General features: G+C 43.0%; 1 protein-coding gene across 7 annotated transcripts in view; it reads right to left on the bottom strand.

The window, feature by feature from the left end:
* The window catches only part of SEPTIN11 (septin 11), a 70,024-nt gene extending 51,177 nt beyond the window's left edge, over positions 1–18,847 (bottom strand). For 6 of the 7 annotated variants that reach the window (XM_032784490.2, XM_075066090.1, XM_032784492.2 and 3 more), the window contains exon 1: positions 18,776–18,847. In XM_032784490.2, the coding sequence (XP_032640381.1) occupies positions 18,776–18,802 (27 nt within the window). In that variant the 5' untranslated portion in view covers positions 18,803–18,847. Of the gene's footprint in view, positions 1–5,609; positions 5,806–18,775 lie in introns of those variants that run through there. The other variant, XM_032784493.2, reaches the window with a different exon arrangement.
* Between the last annotated feature and the right edge of the window lie 8 nt (positions 18,848–18,855).

Below are 18,855 nucleotides of genomic sequence, written 5' to 3'. Positions count from 1 at the left end.
AGGTGGCAGTACTAGATCGCTACAGATAGTGGACGTAACATTCATTTTGGCTTTTCTTGTACTTAAAAGTCCAAGTCCCACTTGTGGGTCTACCACGCCTTTTTCTGCAGCTGTACAGTTTGAGTGGACTCCTCACAATTCTAAGAACGTTACTTCAGATTCAAAGATGAGAAGCCTTTTTCAACACTTAAGGCTCACCAGGTTCTTGAACTTTGCTTCAACTGCTGACAAAATCCAGCAATATATGCCAGAGTTCTTTAGAAGAATCAGCCACATTAAATACATGCTTAAGTAGGACACCATCTTGAAATCTAATTCTTAACAAGTAAATCAAAAATTGTTTCAGATGCTAAGCATACCCCCCGGAAACCCCAAACAGTTTTTGTGGTTTTACAACCAGATCATCTTATTTTGTTAAATATTTCTCTCTCTGTTGTTAATATGTGAAAATAATCCACACAAACAAGGGAAACCGACCAAGAGTGTGGGAGCCACCATGAAACTGACTATATACCGAGAGCATTCAAATGTAGTGTACATGAACTGGGAAGAAAAAAGAAATAGGATTTTTTCCTCCATTAAGTGTAATTTGAACAACTGCAGGTAAAAAAGTTTCAAACGGGAAGTCTGATTTCCAGTTGACAGCATCACTATAAATAACCCTGAATTAATCGATATATTCCAAAAGCTAATTAATTAGATCAGTGGTCACACCGCTAGGCAACCATATTCATATTGTTTAAAAAATAATGTTTAGAGCTTGATCCAAAGTACATCATCAACTGCAAAGTGGCTGATCCTTCTTTCAGATACGCAGTAACTGTTGCACATGATGCCTAAGAAAACCAAAAAAATAAAAAAATAAGCCCCCAAAAGATAAAAATATCCCACAAACCAGGATGGATAAAAATGGATGATTTGGGGGAAAAAAAATATTTTGTTATTTAACTTATAAGAAGTTTCTTTTAAAAAATAAACCTGTTTTAAAATGAAATCTAAATGTAATACAAAATACATTAAGGCCTAAATTTATTATCTCTTCAAACATTTAAATAAAAAATATACTGAATTCATGAGTTTCTATAAAAAAAAAGAAGAGGTAAAGGCTGTTTTTCTATATAAAGAAAGAAATGAGGGGGAAGATATCTAATTTTTGAGGTCAAGCTTTATAAATATAGCACAACAGGACAGCCTAAGTAACTTAAGCTCAATGTCACTTTCACTTAAACTCATTTGAACGTTTTCCCAGGCTGCCCTGAAATAATCAGCCTAATTCACTGACTACAGTTGATCCCTCTGTTTAATAAACCATTTAGTTGTAAATAAGAAACATGTTTTGATAAAGAGAAGTTTATGTATCCAAAACACACAAGATTGTTTTGTTGGATAAAAACACATTTTATATGCTGTTTTGTGTGTTTACTTAAAGCTGCACTAAGATGGTAACTGGAATTGACACAAATCATGAGCAAAAAGTAAATTATCTAGTGAATAAGCAATATATCATGTACCATTTTCTAACATACAAAAAATGTACAATTAATAAGAACTGCAAAATATTACACTATATAATTGCTTACATAAATATATGTTTATAGTGTACATGTCTAGATAGCAAAAAGATGTACCAAAGTTAATGTAAAGGTTCTACTTAATTGTAAATGAACATGTTTTAAGGATTATACCAACCAATGAGAATGCACCTTTCTTTAGAAAATAACCAAAGTACAAATGGAAAGGTTGATTAAAATCTATGATGCACATGGAGGTTTTCCACTTGATTATTTCAATTAGTCCATCCCACAACCAACACAAGAGGAAGGAAACATCTTGCACAGAAATGTCACAAAATTCAAGGCTTTCCAGAATAGAGACTCAGTCTCAGCAAGACTGCTGTTCCCAAGGGATGAACCAATTATCAGAGGGCTGGAAAGAGACACAGTATTGACTTCAGTGGAGTTGTTCCCGATTTACACGACTGTAAGAAAGAGACTCAAGCCCCCATCACGTTTCAGTTCCATGTATCTCTCCAGATCACTACTGCATACAACCCAGGTGTTCCAGTGAGATGGTAGATGTACTGTTGAGGCATTTAGCAGGGACCCAGTCCTGGTGGTAAGTTCATCGAATCTGTATATTCCATAAAGGACAATCAGGTACTACTACTGTCACAAGTTACACGGAGTATCAGAGGGGAAGCCGTTTTGGTTGCTTTTTTACAGATCCAGACTAAGAGTCCTGTGGCACCTTATAGATTAACCAATGTATTGGAACATAAGCTTTCATGGGTGAATACCCCTTTGTCAGATGTGTCTGATGAAGTGATTATTCACCCATGAAAGCTTATGCTCCAATACATTTATTAGTCTACATGGTGCCACAGGACCCTTTGTTGCAAGTTATACTTAGAAAGTCCTTCATGGCATCTACCTGATCTGACAAACAGCTAGGATTACGCTGCAGTCACTTAGAAGTTGCAGAGACTGTTCTGGTACCACACGCACAGAACATTTAACGTTTTTATGCCTATGACAGAAAAATACAGCCATACTTAAAGTAATCAAGGCTCTTCTGTGAATTATGTTTGAGGTCTAGTTCCATTCGCCACCCTCTAAAACCCAAGAGGCTTGCTTCTTCATTGCCTGCACCTTGCACTGGTGTAAACAACTATGCAAAGTGAGTGCAAAACACTGCCCCTCTCACTTGGTAGCACTTTGCACTAACAAGACTGCACAAGCTGGAGGGGAGAATCAAGTCCAAACTCCCTTTGTTCAGTTATTAACTACAGTCTAAAGCTACAATTTGAAGCAATTAAAGAATAAAGTCAGCATATGATTTATGTGGGTTCCTTTAACTAACATCCACACTCTCCATCCCCCCTCTCTAAAAATGTTACTGGGCTGTTTCAAAACCTCTTGCTACTATTACAGTTTTGTTCAAGCAGATGTTACAGAAGTGGCCTCTTTAAGGACATTTGAAAGGCTCTTGGTTTTACAATACACTTGATTAGAGTTACACGTCTGGCAATCTCACGATGTATTTCAAAGCTCAAGAATCTGTTGGGATTATCCTGCATTATAGCCCATCACACGCAGGTGGCTTTCTGCAACAGAAAGCAGTGCCGTTTGTAACAAAAAAAGAGTAGCAGCAAATAATCACCTAGTAATAAATACTGGCCTATCAGCCAAACTGCTTTGACCCCAACTCATTGAACTGTTCTCTCTTGACAACTTCAAACTTGTCGCTCACGCTGCTCCAGGGCAGGGGCCATTCTATTTAGTGGTTGTTGCCAATGTCAGTGTGCACATTGCACCATCTAATAAATGAGAGCAAGTCCCTTAAAGGCTGCTGGGCACGCGAGGTAATGCTAATATTAATTATTCACACAGCTCAGTCACGTAGAAGGCACTTGGCAAAAAGCAGAATAAGACACATGCAAGTCTTGTGGGGACAGCTGCCACCTCTGGCACCCCTGAAGCAGCTAAGCAAGAGGACATGAAGGATGGCTTTGTGGGTAAAGCACCAGGCCAGGAGCCTAGAGACCTGTGGTCTATTTCTAGCAGGATGGATAAAAATAAAATAAAGATTTTTTAGGGGATGGAAGAATCAAAAATATCTGATTTTTTAAATTGAATTAGATTTTTATGCTGTTATGTTTTTCTTTTTCAAAGCAAACCTGTTTGCAACGAAATCTGAATTTAATACAGAACATTTTAAGTCCTAAACTTATTATCTCTTCAAAAGTCTAAATAAAAAATAAATATGCTGAATTCACAACCCAATATCAAAAATTGTGTCTTCAAGGATGCTTAACTATGCAAAGAAAGAATTGAGGGGGAAATCATCAAACTTTTGAGGTCAAACTTTATAAATATGCCACAATAATTCAGCCTAAGTGACTTACGAGAATTCCTCATTTTCAAGAGACTTAGGTGAGTAGAAACTTAAGTAAAAGTGACTGAGACTTAGGTATATTTGAATATTTCCACACGCTGACCTGAAACCACCAGTTTAATTCACTGACTACAGTTAATCCCTCTGTTTCATTAATCGTTTCATTGTGAATGTGAAACAAGTTTTGAAAAGAGAAGTTCATATTTCCAAAAGATGTAAGGTGGTTTTGTTTCATAAAAATAAATTGTGTGCGTTTTGTGTTTAATTAAATACCAGTTACCATCCTAATGCAGTCTGACACAAATCATAAGTAAAAAGTTAATTATCTAGTAAAAAGCAATCATTCACCATTTCCTAACATATAACAACTGAAAAATATTAAGCTATATAATTCCTTAAATGCGTAATTATAGTGCACCCTCCAAGGTAGCAAAAAGAGGTACCAATTCTAGTGTAAAGGCTCCATTTAGCTGTCAATCAATATGTTTTAATGGTTATGTCAACAAATGAGAATGCACCTTTCTTTAGAAAACAACTGATGAACAAAGGGAAAAAAGTTAATTCAATTATTCAAATCAAGGCTTTCCACTTGGTGATTTATACTATGATTTCAATCACGGATTTAAATCACCTTGGTTTAAAAACAAACAAACAAACAAACAAAACAAATCCAGCCAGCCTGATGTCACAGATCCACAAGATTTCCCAGCTTGTCTACAGTCCATAGGCAGAACCCCTTCAGTATACCAGACCCTCAATGGGTCTCATTTTTCCTCCAAGGCAAAGCATATGGCATCACTGCCTCCCCTTAGAGACTGAACCTCTGGGGCTTCAGCACTCTGACTTCACATCATCACTCAGCGAGTCCAACCGAGAGACACGCCTGACAGAGACTTGTACGCTCTTCAGATTAATGCATTTCAACCAACATTTGCAGTGACAGTCAAACAGCATTGTCAAAACAGTCTGGTTTATTTAAGCTAGCAGAGAGAAAAATGCACAGCTCTTGTATTTTCTGCCCAGCCAAGCTGTAGTGAATCCCCCTGTTCAAGGGGTCTCTGTCTGACCTCCTTGATCAGATCCAAGGTGAGAGCTCTGATGCCTTCCAGCAGCCAACTCATTTGTGCCCCACCCTCCTTCGCATCTCCCCTGTCCATTTTTCTCATGCTGGGGGGGCATGCTGCTCAGCATGCTGCTCAGTTTCCCTGCTGAGAGGTGGGGAAATCCACCTCCCTTTGGGTCGCTGGTTGTTAAGTGTCAGTGTCTTGGTGACTGTGGTGGAGTATATGAGATTGGCCTTGGCCAGTTCCTCTTAATGACTCAGCCCAGCTCAGATAACTAAGTGACATTCATACTTCTTGCTCTCAGGGGAGGCTAAAGAGCCACCAGTCCTTTTCCACCCACTGGGAAACATATCAGCATATTGGGGAAACTGAGGCACACACAGGGGGCATAAAAGTATTACCAAAAATTCCCACTGTCACATGATTTCTAGCTCTGTTACTCTGAGTAACACTGGACAAGTCAATCGGCCCTTCTGAGGCATGTCTGAAAATCCCACTAGCTACCTATCTGCATCTTTAACTGCCTCAGCACCTTTGTAAATCTGGCCCTGAACCTGGCTGTATTTCAGGCCTGCTCTATGCCCAACACTGCACAGTTGAAAGAACGGTGTGATGTTGACCAGGTGCAATATTGTATGTGGACACTCTTACCTTGGTATAACCCTGATTTACATCAGCTCAGCTTGCACCTGTACTTCTGGGCATGTAGACAAGCCCGCAGTCTTCTCATCACCATTTCACAGATAACACGACTGACCTAACCTCAGCAATTGCGAGATGAAGTGATTCAATGCCTGTGGGGCACTCAGAGCTGGTGATTTTCTTGACAATGAACAATGTGGGGTCAGGAAGACCGAAGTCTTTCCCAGCAAGCTCCTCAGACCTTTGCTTCCCCCATCTTACGGCATGCAAAGGCTGCAAGGTTCTGAACACGCCTCCTTTCACTGCCACCCTCAAGCGGCAGAGCATTCTTTCCATAGCACTTCACTGCTCTGATCTCAGGCGCAGGGGTGTGACATTTGCAGATACTGCCATCTTTCCCCTTTAACCGTTTCCCTGTAGTGCTCCCCACGCTCACACAATAGTTTGCTGGGATTTGTGAACCTCCAGCACTCATCTGCATGCTCTGCAGAAGGGCATTCTTTTAAATTCATGAATTATTCCACACACCGTCTGCTGCAACATCCATTAGCTGTCAGTGGAGCCCTGCAGAAAGGTTACATGAGAGCCGGCAACCAGCCCTGCAGCTCCACTGTAGAGCTTGCCACCAAGTTCTGCTTTGAATGTCCAACCCAGTAAAGTAAAAACTCTATACTGAATTAGCTCCCTTTTCCCAGGCTTGTTGTGAGGTAGCAGGCTGCACCACTGCTCTTAGTAAGGAAACATTAAAATAAACTCAGCCATTTTAATGCAACATTTTTCATGATTTATCTCCAAGAGAAAAAAAGAATTTTCAAGCTATTTTTCAGATGCTTCCAAACACGTCTTACAGCTACAACAACATGAAGAAGGAAAAGTCTAGATCAGCTATTCAGAGTCTCTTCCTGAATACTTTAGCTAAACACACACCTGCCAGCATTTGAAATCTTATGATCTTATTTATGAAACAAAAATAGAGCCAAACGTCCTCACTTTGTGAAATATCCTGTAAAAGGATTTTTGGAAGGACGAAATGGAAAAGACGGCAGCTCTACTGCTAAACAAGAACAACAAAAACCAGGGGACTTGATCCTCCATTGCTTTGTGCATCTGCATTCGCCTACCCCTGTACAAAGCAAGTCTAGTATATTACACCCACATTGCACTCGAGTAAAGTCATGGAATCACAGAAATATAGGGCTGGAAGGAACCTGGAGAAGTCATCTGTTCATCTCCCCATGCTGAGGCAGGACCAAGTATACACAGACCAGCATCAGGAGCTGTGTGTCGCTCTAACCTGGTCTTTTAAACCTCCAGTGACGAGGCTTTCACAGCCTCATTAGGTGCAGGAGAAGCTGAGAATCGCAGAGACTGTTACACAATGACAGCTTCATGTAGGTATAATATGTGATGAGCTATACAGCACGTGACCTATGTTACCAAGATACACTTGTAATCTCAAACAACGCCGTTTCAGTAGAGATGCTGGACGCAAACAGCCCAAGCCAAGTTGCAGTCCCGCAAACTGCATCCATACGGACAGAGTCAGACCCTTGTGCCTGGGCAGCGTCCCATGAACTTCACTGTGGCTTCAGCTAGGTGTCAAGATATTCCCAGCTGACTCCATTTGCACAAACTGGGCCTCATTCTGTAAAAATGAGATACTAAAGTAGATAACCAACACAGCCGGTACCCCATTTGATTGGCCATTCATTTTCTAGCTTGGCCATCGACAACGCTAGCAGATAATTGTGAAGCGGGTAATGACCTAGCAAAAATCAAACAAAAAAGGCTGTATCACAGAGACTACATCAGACAGGACAAGACGCACAAAGTTAGTAGGGACAGACACTATCCCATTATGTTTCATCTCCTCACAACGGTGTAGATTAAAGGACCTGATAAAGATGCACCATAAATCCACAGCCTTATGAGCCGCACCGGTCCTAGAAGACAAACCCACACAGAGGAAAGTTCAACTTGCTCCAGAGAGGGGAAGAGTAGCTCAGCAGAGGTGATACAAATGAGCTCTCTGCATCCCATGCTCACAGACTTACTAGTTCTCTGTCCCCATAACTAGGGCACTATTCCCATGTGTGACCCAAGCTTTACCTTTGGATTGACTTATTAAAGACAGATGTTACTAAAGTAAATGATCTGTTAAATGTATCTTACTATTTGGAAACAGGTACACTTGCAAATAAAGTACCCCCATCTGTATCAGCGAAGTCAAGAGCAAGTAAACTCAGCTGCAGATTCTTCTCCAGCTGGCTGAGTTTTGTCAGCTGACTGAAGAGCCTGGCTACACATCAGGAAGTTGATGTAGGTTCCTGTGGCCCTTTCTAAGAAGGAAGCCCAAAGGTTACCATATATGGCAATGGGCAGGGTGAGTCCCAGATGGTCCTCTTAGGAATGGAGGTGCATGGACCACCACAGATGGCATTCCAGAGTCAGGAAAGAGGCATGGGCCTTCTCCCCTCGAGACAGGGGACCATGTTCGCTAGCAGCTGTGGAGACTCATCTCAGCTACATCACACCCAGAGCACCAGCCTCGATTGTAACATTTCCTGGTTTTGAGCCCAATCTGAAAATATCTACTCCCAGGCCTACTCCTTAGTGCGACTGATCCCGTTGATTCCCACGGGAAACAAGTGCCATTTTTAAATGGAGGGGCGGGAGGAGTATTTCGTTCTCATTTCAGAATTTTGTTTCTTAAAACAAAAAAAAAACAGCTGTACAAACCCCAGTTATGAAAGGGTCTCAAACATTTATGAAAGAGATGGCAGCAGCCCCAACCATTGGTTACACACAGGCAGGTAATGTGAGATAGTTTTAAATGTATGTGATTTACTACTTATCCGCTGGACCATAATCACTTGAGTCTAGTGTCTAAAGTTACTTTGGACACTTATTGTGCATTTGGAAGGGCCCGCAAGTTCCTTATTAAGGGCCTGAGTATGCTCCCCTTCCCCACATCCAGCCATGCTTTTTATTACGCAGGTAAGTCCCACTGATATCAAGAGGAGAGCTTGTAGTAGCCACATCCTAAAGTCTCATTTCCCTACTCATGACACTCATTTATTGTAGTTTAGCTGCTTGGCATTTGTTATAATCATCACATCAAAGTGCTCAACGGTGCCACTTCGGCAGAGCCCAGCAGGCACACTGACTCAGAGAGATAGAGTGCTGCTGGATTGCCTGGCATGCAGATGGAGCGAGCTCCACACACCCTCTCCCAGGGTGCAGCATGCTTCCCTCCATATGGCCAGCCCGCTCCGCTGCCCAATGCAGTGCCACAGCTACTCCCCATTCCCTTTGGAGCACGATTACACCCTCAGGGCTGCAGTGACAGATACCCAGATCTTCCCACCTCTGTGTGGTTCAACCCCCCATTATTACCGCAGCGAGGAGGCAGCCCAGTCATGGAGCAGGATCCCCATAGTGCTAGGGGCTGTACCAAACAGAACAAAAGAGGGCCCTTGCCCTAAAAAGAGCTTACAAGCCACATAACTTACCAAACTCTTAGTGGTCACTGTTATTTCAGTACAAGTGAGGACTGGAAAGAAACGCGTAACAGCGACAGTCATTTAGTTTGGGTAGGAAACCCACGCCCCTCGCTAAGATCCTCCATGCTGTTATTTCAGCCAGGAACCAACCACTAAGAGTCACTCCTTGAAATATTTACACGGCTTTAAAACTGGCCAGTGTTTCTATTGTAACATATTACATAAAATTTAATATAAGGCTCCCTGGATTTATACTTCAAAATTTATGGCTTATTTTGTTGGAAGAAAACATCTGTTTGTCGGGATTTTTTTTTTTTTTTAAAGTTTGAGTTAAATATATAAAAACAAGAAAAAAAGAACTCACGCCACATGGAAAAACTGCACTCCTGAGCCTCCAGTCCCAGGAAGCATGGAAAAATCTTTGAGGCACAATGATCCCTTGTTCGACACCAAATGGTACCTACCCATTGTACTAAATAATTGACATTCACTATATAAAACTTTGCATTGGGTTTGATTGGCTCAAACTAAAAAAAAACCTGCTGTTTTGTTTGACATGTTTTTCAAACAAAATGGTTGAAATGTTTGGCCAAATCCTGCCGCCAGTTACACTAGTGGAGTTTATTGAATTTTCACAGAGCAGGTTTATTTATGCTATTCACTGAAATCACTCACTGAATCTTCTCAAAAAAGCAGTTGCACAATACATTAGTTTGATTCCAGTATCAAGTCACTAGAAAAAGGCTGATGAAATATTTAAGTGGCAAAACTCCCACTAAGTTCAACAGGAACTGGCTCAGGTTCTAAAGAATTTATTATAGCACTTTCATCCATAGATCTCAAAGCATTTCAACAAAAGGAGGTCAACTGTCATTTTACAGATCGGGAAAATGTGCCCAAGTAAACCACCCAGTAAACCAGTGACAGAGCTGGGACTAGAACCTAGACCTTCTGAATCCCAGGTCAATGCACTGTCCACTATGCCCCACTGCCTCTGATTACACAGGAAAGAGTAAATACGTACTGCCTAATGCATAGTACTTTTACTAGCTACGCCTACTTTAAACAGGAAGGAATAAATTGCTTCATGGAGGGGGGAGGGAGGAAAGAGACACAAGCTCAAGAATAAGAGAAACTCTAGATTTGTGAAGTCAGCTTAACCAACATTCCTTGTCTCTATGACAATCAGTGCGTGTCTGGGACGGTATGGGATGTCACTAAGAAACAGCCTGGTTTCATCTTTCAGCTCAGCTTCCTTGTAAATTCAAAGCATCAGGAGGGCTTTATCACTGCTTTGTCACAGTGGTGGCTCAGAGCCAAAGTTCAGACCCACACCTGAACTTTCCCAACGTTAAGCCATTTCCAGATCCATGTTTCCCCTCCATGGGATGTGAGTAACTCTTGTTAAAGTCAATGGCAGTTACTCATGTTCACCAGCAACACAATGACAGCCCCACAGTTTCATTCCAGCCTGTTACAGGGTCTAGGCTCAGAGCTTGTGGGTGTCTGAAACTGGGAGTGTACTTAGGGCTCATCTCAAACTTTTAAATGAGCAACTCAACAGATATTCATGAACCTGGAAAGCACATTCTACCCAATGCAGGCAGCAGGCATTCTTGCAGTTCTAAGTTCTTTCGGCCCGACATTCTCCACCCATCAAAATACCCAGTTCATTCTTGTCCCTGAGCTTGGCACACAGTTCAGGGGAGAGGGATGGAGCTTCATGAGACCTCTGTGCCCCCTTATCTTGGGCCAGCTAGGGACCATTTCAGCAAACTTAAGCTCAGCACTGCTGCTTATGGCCCTGAGGGGCCACTACAACAGCCAAGTCTCCATGCCCCACCATATCCTCAGCATTGGCCATACCAGCTTCATACTAGATGTACAGATCCGCTGGTTCATGCCCCCTTTATGCCAGTGGAGCTCTTAACACCATTGCTTTGGGACTCCTTATGAGAGTCAGTACCTGAACAGGAGTATACACAGCAAAATCAGGCCCTACGGGGGTGGCACTCAAAAGTGCTGGGCACCCCCAACTCTTATTGACTTCAACAGAATGTGTGGGTGCTCAGCACCTTTGAAAATTGTGCCAGAGGTTTGCAGACACCAAATACTCGTGCTCCTGGTGTCTGACTAATCCAGGGTTGCAAAAACAGGTTAAAAAGGGAATTGTAAATTAGGTCAAATGCTACTGAGAAGTGCGAATTATTTTACATACAGCAGATTGCACTAGAATGCCAGTTAATTCTCAGTTTATAGTTGTCAGATAGTTGCTAAAATTCCTGCTTTGCTTCAGCTGCCATATTAAAGTGCCAGATACTCAACGTTAATGAGACAGATGAAGGAGTGAGACTACGTTTGCTCTTTCTGTGATAAAAGAAACTTTGTGGCAGACATGAAGTTTCTTTAAATATTCAAAGCATTACGGATTTCTCAGATTAGATATAGTCTTACCTACAGTATATTGGAAACATACTTGGAAAAAAAGCCATTTTCAGTACTAAACTGAAATCTAATGCTTCGAGAAAACTAAAACCATGGGCTAAAGCTATCCCCCATCCTCTACTTGTTAAAGCCCTTAACTTCATTATTTTATTTAAACACAAGCAGGAAAACATTCAAAACTAAAATTGTTGGCCTGGATTTTGAAGTGACTAGTGATTTCATGTACTCAGTTTAAGACACCTTAAAGTACTCGCCCAGAGAGAAGACCTAGAGGCCTCTAATCTAGCACAGAGATGCAATGGCTGGAAGCTGAGCTCAGCACAATTCAATCTGGAAACAAGAAGCGTTGGTGGGTGGGGAAGATGGGTGTTCTGGTTTTTAAACAGTATGTGTAATTAACCAATGGAACAGATCACCAAGGGATGTGGTACAGTCTCCAAATCAGATCAGAGGTCTTTCTAAGATACATAGATGTTACTTACACACATCCTGCCCCTTCTACTCCAGGTTAGTGGCTTAATGCAGAGGTCACTGGATGAAATATGGCCAATGTTACACAGCTGGCCAAATTAGAGGATTATGATGGTATCTCAACCATATATCTACAAAGGCCCAATTTTCTGAAGGTGGGTGCTCAGCACTTTCTGAATAAAATATGTTTCAACTTGGGAACCAAAAAACTGACACAAACGAATAAAAACTAGCCACTTTCTAAAATCTTGACCCAAATTACTAATAAAGTTTTTTTAAATGTGTGTGTATTACAGATCAAATACTACTGAGCTAAAGAAAAAAAAAATCAAGACAAGAGACTCTCAAAGATATAAAGCAGCAAACAAGAGAAAAGACAGTTCCAGTTTTGTGGTGCCTCAGTAGCTACCAGGTGACAATCTGTTTCCTGAACAAGTCTGAAATATCTTGGGTAATCGTTATGACAGTAGGTGCCAAAAGGTGATGCGAATTCAATGATAGCCAGATGCTGCTGTCTTTCCAGGTTTCAAGTTCCTCACTTGCCAAACCAGGCTGTTGCTTGCCAAGTAGTATACTGGGAAAAAGCCATAACTGTAACTATGGCATTCTCCATTCACCTATGTGGGCTCCCCCCCAAAAAATTGTAATTCTCATTGAACTCAATGGCAAAACTCCAATCAACTTAAACAGAGCTGGATTAGCCACTTAATGGGAAAAAATATCAGACTGGAACTGGTCAACCATTTCTGAAGACTCCCCTCAGGATTCAATACATGGATTCTGTGGAAAAATTTAAAAAAAGGGAAAAAAGTCTTATGATATGAAAGCTATTACTGCTCCTCGGGAGTGCAAAGGACAAAATACAAACAGATTTACAAAAGGATTTTGCTGCTGTTCAGGAATCGGTTTTGAATAACCAATTTCCAAAGAAGAGGATGTTTGGATCAAAAACACAGATTTTTAAAATGAGCTCTTTGCAAATAACTGTTGAGGAGGGCACATGGCTGGAACTGGTCGAGAAAATATTTATGATTTTGGAGCAAATGGACTGTTTCTTTAAAACATTTTATTAATACATTTTAAATGGTAAATAGAAACAAACTAAAACAAGGAAGCAGAAACACAAAGACAGTGAATTCACATGTACAAAAACTCACACAGAGTTAAGGAAATAAGCAATCAGTTGAGAAAATCCCTGGAGTGTCCCTTGACATGATGTTATCAGTGATTACAGGAGATGAGAGCAGAAAAGAGAAGGCCCAGTCCTGCAAACAGATCAACATGCACTAGTCCTAACTCCCACAGACTCTAACAGAGCTAGGACACACAGTTTGCAGAATAGGACTCTCTTCTAAACAGCATGTGTTTAGATATTTGGATAAGAAATCCCTAGGACATGAGCTGCAAGATAATGTACTGAGCTATCTATCAGTGAAATGGTGATAATAGTCTCTTGGCTACTTGTCTGCTGTTCCAACAGTTGGTAGAATTCACTTTGGCGCAGCTGAGGCAATTTCAATGGAAGACCAAAGAGAGGCTGTGGGGGTACACAGAGACAAAAATGTACAGGAAGAACTTGGTGATACTTGGGGAAAAAAATGCAGGGAATTGATCCCCCTTTCTGTGGGCTTTTTTTTTTTTTTTTTAAACAGCACTCCGCAGTGATCAGTCAGACCTTGTCTATCCAAGAGTTCAAATTATGTTAACTCAAAGTGCACGTAAAACTCACTCTAGAATGATGAGAACTCTGGGCCACCACTGCCCTGTGCTATGGTGTGTTGAGGAGTGCAACATGGCTTAGAACAGCCTCCAGACATTCAATGGAGCAAAGAAATAGCATCTCAGTGGCATGGTCTCTTCTGGCCCAACAGGCCCCTTTGCACAAGAACCACACGGTCAGGGCCCAGAGGATGGGCACAGGATGACTGCGGCAGATGGCAGAGGAGGGGCAACAGTCACTCTCCATATCATGCTTTCCTATGCACCATTTGGGTTTCTGCTACTAACCTCTCTAGGCCTTCACCCTCCAGGGGCGGGGAATAATACGGTGCAAGCAAGGGAGGGAAGCCAATGTCCCAGCAATCTCCTTGGAAGAGTGCTCTGAAGAGTCATTCAGCTCCCCACTCTGAAGAAGACACACCCTTGTCTGTTTCAAATCCCAGTACACATTGGGCCACGAGCCATGCTATTGCACAGTCTATAAAACACTGCTGTAACAAGTGGTCTGGGAATCTTTTTGCTCTCACTTCATTTATTGTGAGAACAACCCTCCCTGCAGCATGCTCGGCTGTGTCTCCCCCCTATCCGATCAGGAGGGTGCTTCATTGGTATTAATGGTGAACGCTAATAGCACAGGCGTATTTGGACTGGATCATCATTGTGCACTTCCTGGAGAGGAACCCATCAATGCTGGGCCCTGAAATCGCTTTAGCATCTTGCTGGGAAGAACCACTAGGCTAACCTGGTTCAGAACCTAGCGCAGATCCAACCAGAGAAGACAACGGATGTTGCAAAGGTAGACAAGTCTGCTGAGGGTCAGAGGAAAGGGTAAGCCTGTCTCTTCCCAGCACCTCCTCCCCCCAACAGGATTTGTGCCACTATTTAAAAAACAAACCGACAAAACAAATAAAAGCCTTGTGCCCATCCTGCATTTGCAACTGTTAGAGAAGAAAAGATTCCAAGGACAAAGCAGCAACGAAGACTCACGATTGCTTCCAGTGTGGGCATTGAGCCAGAAAAGCAGAGCTTGGGGACAGGGACATTTCAGAATGTCTCCTCTTGAAGCAAAGATTTGTTTCTGAGACTGAAGCTGCTTAATGAGCGTTGGCATTTCAATGGTCCTTAGAATTTAAAGCCAACTGCTCTGCAGCAAGGGACATCTTCCAAGAGTTTCCCATAGTTACTTCACCGAGCAACTATCACTAGGGAAGATGACCTGCTGGGTGCCGACATCATTGGCAGTTTAACCTGAGATAGCACTGGCAACAATGGGGGGAGGGATGAGGGAAGGAAACACACACTTTTCACACCGGGATTCTCACCATTGCTAACACCAGGGCCCATCTGGAAGAGTGGGAGATAGCACATTTGAGGTGAATGTAGGAGACCAGAAAGCAGAGTTCACACCTCTGCTTTGTGATTTGGCTGGAGACATTTAGGGCTTGTCTACACTTCCGTTTTATAGCGCTCTACCTTGCTGGCTCAGGGGAGTGAAAAATCACCCCCCTGGGCGCAGCAAGCCAGAGTGTTTTAAAGCACTAGTGTAGACAGGCTCCTGGCGCTAATCCCCTCGTGAAGGTGGATTACCAGGAGCACTGAGAAAGCTCTCTCTCAGCTTTCCCCCACAACCACACAGACTTCAAAGCGTTCCCACGTCAGCGCTTTGAAGTTTCCAGTGTAGCCATGCCCTTACCCAGAAGCGATAACAACACAAGAATACAAAGAAACTTCCCAAAAGAATCACTGCCCTAGAAAAATGTAAACAAAAGGAGATTGCAAGCAGGGAGAAGACTGATCTAGGCAGGGCTTTGGAGTGGAGCCTGGAGCAGCTCCGGAGCAGTGGAGCTGCAGGTTTTTAGCTGGAGTGGAGCCGAAGCACAGCTCCAAAGCCCTGGATCTAGGAGTTAGGTGCTACTCCCTGGGGCTCGGCAGACCTGGGTTCAATTCCCTGTTCTGCTAGACCTGCTGTGTGATGTTGGGCACTTACTCTCTCTCTGGGCCTCAGACACACACCCCCACACACAGGTCTGAGAGCTAACCACATTTGCTTCTGGACCCATCTCCCTACTCCCAGGTGTCCAAGCCATCTGTAACTCCATAACACCTTCCACAAACTACTCTTCCATTGTCCAAACAACTAAGACACCATACAGATATGAGCACCCTTCCGCTAATACACATGGGAGGCCTAGCTTTCCAAAGGTGGTGTGCACCCACAATTCTGACTGATGTCAATGGGTGCCATTGTTAAGCAGATGCAAAGTCCCACTGGAGTCCCTGACCCTAATCTTGCAAAAACATATGCCTATGCTTAACTTTATACGCTGTAATTAGTATTACTGACGGCCATGAGATTGCTTGCAGTGCATAAACTGCATTAGCATTTGCTGGATCAGGGCCTTAAAATCTTTCATCTTTTCCGAACTTGTAGCCAGCCTACTAGACTATAATTAAATATAGTTTCTTTGGAGTGGCTGGTTAGATACTATTTGTTCTAGTTATTTTTTAATGCATGTTTTAAAATAAACATCGGCATGGGCCATCTCAGCCATAGAATGTTTTGATTCAACATTCCTTCAGCTTTTGTTTCCCCCCAAAAAAAATACTTTAAAAAAAAACCAACCACCACAAATTAGCAAAACTCACAGCCTGAAAGTCAAACATTTAACAAGGGGAATTTCACATGCTCCTCGTGTATAATGTGTTAACAATTAACCATTTCTCCTGCGTTCCCTCCCACCAACCCAATACCCAAACACCTGTAAAGCTATGGGAGAGAGGATTAGCTAAAAGGGGTTGCACATACCCAATGATCCACAATGGCCGAGATTGCAGCTCTTTGGAGATGCTCTCAGGCCCAACCAGGAGAGAAGACCTCAGGTCCAGTTCAGCAGCAGAGCCCAGAAACTGGGATGCTGGAGGACTGGCAAAGCCTAGCAGTACAGCTGGTTAACAGGCTGTGTCTTATACAGCAAGTTACATAACTGGACACTGCCTTAAGCTTTGCACCTAGGGAACCTTAACTCTAAACCAAAGATTCTCCCCACTCTTCTCCACTTGAGTAGGGGTTTACTCTACAAGCAGTCCCACTGAAATCAACTGAGGGTTCCACAACACACAGACTTGAATCCAGTTTAACAGGTGCAAATTTCCATTGGGGCACTATTATTGTGGTTTAAGAAATGCTTATTTTGGTTTAGCTGATCCCTGTTCCTAATGGACTTAATTAAACCAACACACGAATGCCCCTCTGCAGCTTTTTGCATCAGTTTAACTACATCAGTTCTATACATCACCTTACATTGAACTGGTGCAAGTCTGTGTGTAGACGAGCTCTGAGACTACCTAATGAGATGGCCCTGGAAGAATCTGATCCTTAGGCCCCCACTCAGCAACACACTTCAGCCTATGCTTAGGTCACACTGATTTCAATGGGATTTAAGCCTGTGCTGAAGTACAATCCTAAATTTAAGTACCTGCTTAATGCCTTGCTGAACTGGGATCTTAGAGAGGCATTTCACAGCCAGCTCTGGCTCTATAGTAGCTAGTATAAATTATAGTAGTTCGGTTATTAAACTTCAACTTTTGGTTTTATTTTCTTTAGCAGTGTAACTTCCCCTTCTACAGCAACACTGCTAAGGAACCTTATACATGTACTCCGCTGCATGGAATATACAGTTTATTAGCCGGTTAGATCCATAATTAAGTAATAAATGCTAACAGAAACAGGGTGATCCAGGTCACATCTTGAACACAGACACCATTTTCACATTATGAAAGCAGCCACATGTTAAATCTTCAGCTCCATGTGCAACATCTGTTTTACTGGTACAGCACAGGAAAAAGTCAATCAAGTTCCTCTCCCTTCCCCCTCTGACAATGTATGAAAGCGCATTCATCTGGTCACCATTTCACTTCTCCCACATTTCTGTGAGTTAGACATAATAAAAGCATTTTTGTAAGATCACTTCTAATGCTTTTATACTTCCCAACACGTATGAAAACCTTTGTGGGAACCAGAGAGCAAAACAAAGGGGTATACATCAAAACTCACAAAAGCTACAAGTTTGTCCTAAGAAATAATTTTAATTTATAGTTCTTCAACTCAGTGATTATCCATCAGCAAAATGTCAAAACAAACAAAACCCCCTAAAAGAAAATCTGAAATCCTGGGTGTTTTTCCCTCCCTAATTAATCCTAGACACAATCTACAGTTGCACTTAAATCCAGCAGCTGTCCATTTTCTGACTGTGGGAAATTGCTTGGGAGAAGCTATAGCTGCCAAATGACCACACTGAGTCACTATTACCATTTATTCTTTAGGGAATAGCTAAGGAGGAAGCAAAGGGTGCATTTCATGCCGTGTTAACCCAGATTTCACATTCATTACACTTCTCTCTCACAACACCTCTGTTTTCCAATACAAGTCTCCCTTTCTCAGGTCACGCAACACGGAATACTTTATCCAGAGAATAAACTATTTGCCCAACTCTTGTATGAAGCAAGAGGAAGACTAAGGCGTCTCCACTAGATGCTCAAGTTACCACCACTGCTGCTAGGACACAGAATGTTTGAAAACCTCCCCAAGTATGTCAAGGAGTCGCCACCCCTGCTGGAAGCCCAACGCAGGAGCTAAATCTGTGTCCTAGGCGGGGAAAGCATCATCCACACACCTATTTACCTGTCACGGTTCATATTCTCCTAGGACCGGGAGCCTTAGGTACTGACCAGGCCCCCGCGGTGCTCGGGGCTGTATAAATACAGACCAGTCGCGGGCAAGGAGGGCTCCAGGCGAAGCCGGATCGCACCTCGGGTTTGCACAGGACTGCACGTCCCCCGGGTTGACACATCGAGGGCAGCGGGCGGCCGGGCGGACTCCCCTCCAGAGAGCCCAAACTTTCACCGGCCACCCAGCTCCTCCGGCAGGCGGGCAGCGGATGCTCGGAGCCGAGCGCCTGGTTCCGTCCCCGGGGGCGGCGGCTGCCCGGCAGGACACCCACCTACCCACCGCCCGGCCCCCGCGCAGCCCGCACTCACCGCGGGTCTCCCCACCGCCACGGCCATCCCGGCGCTGCGCCGCCCCTGCCCGCCCGGCACCAGCTGCTGCTGCTGCTCCA

This window comes from Chelonoidis abingdonii, chromosome 5 (assembly GCF_003597395.2).
Source record: "Chelonoidis abingdonii isolate Lonesome George chromosome 5, CheloAbing_2.0, whole genome shotgun sequence".
Lineage (NCBI taxonomy): Eukaryota > Metazoa > Chordata > Testudines > Testudinidae > Chelonoidis > Chelonoidis abingdonii.
This window is presented reverse-complemented; position numbering and strand designations above follow the sequence as displayed.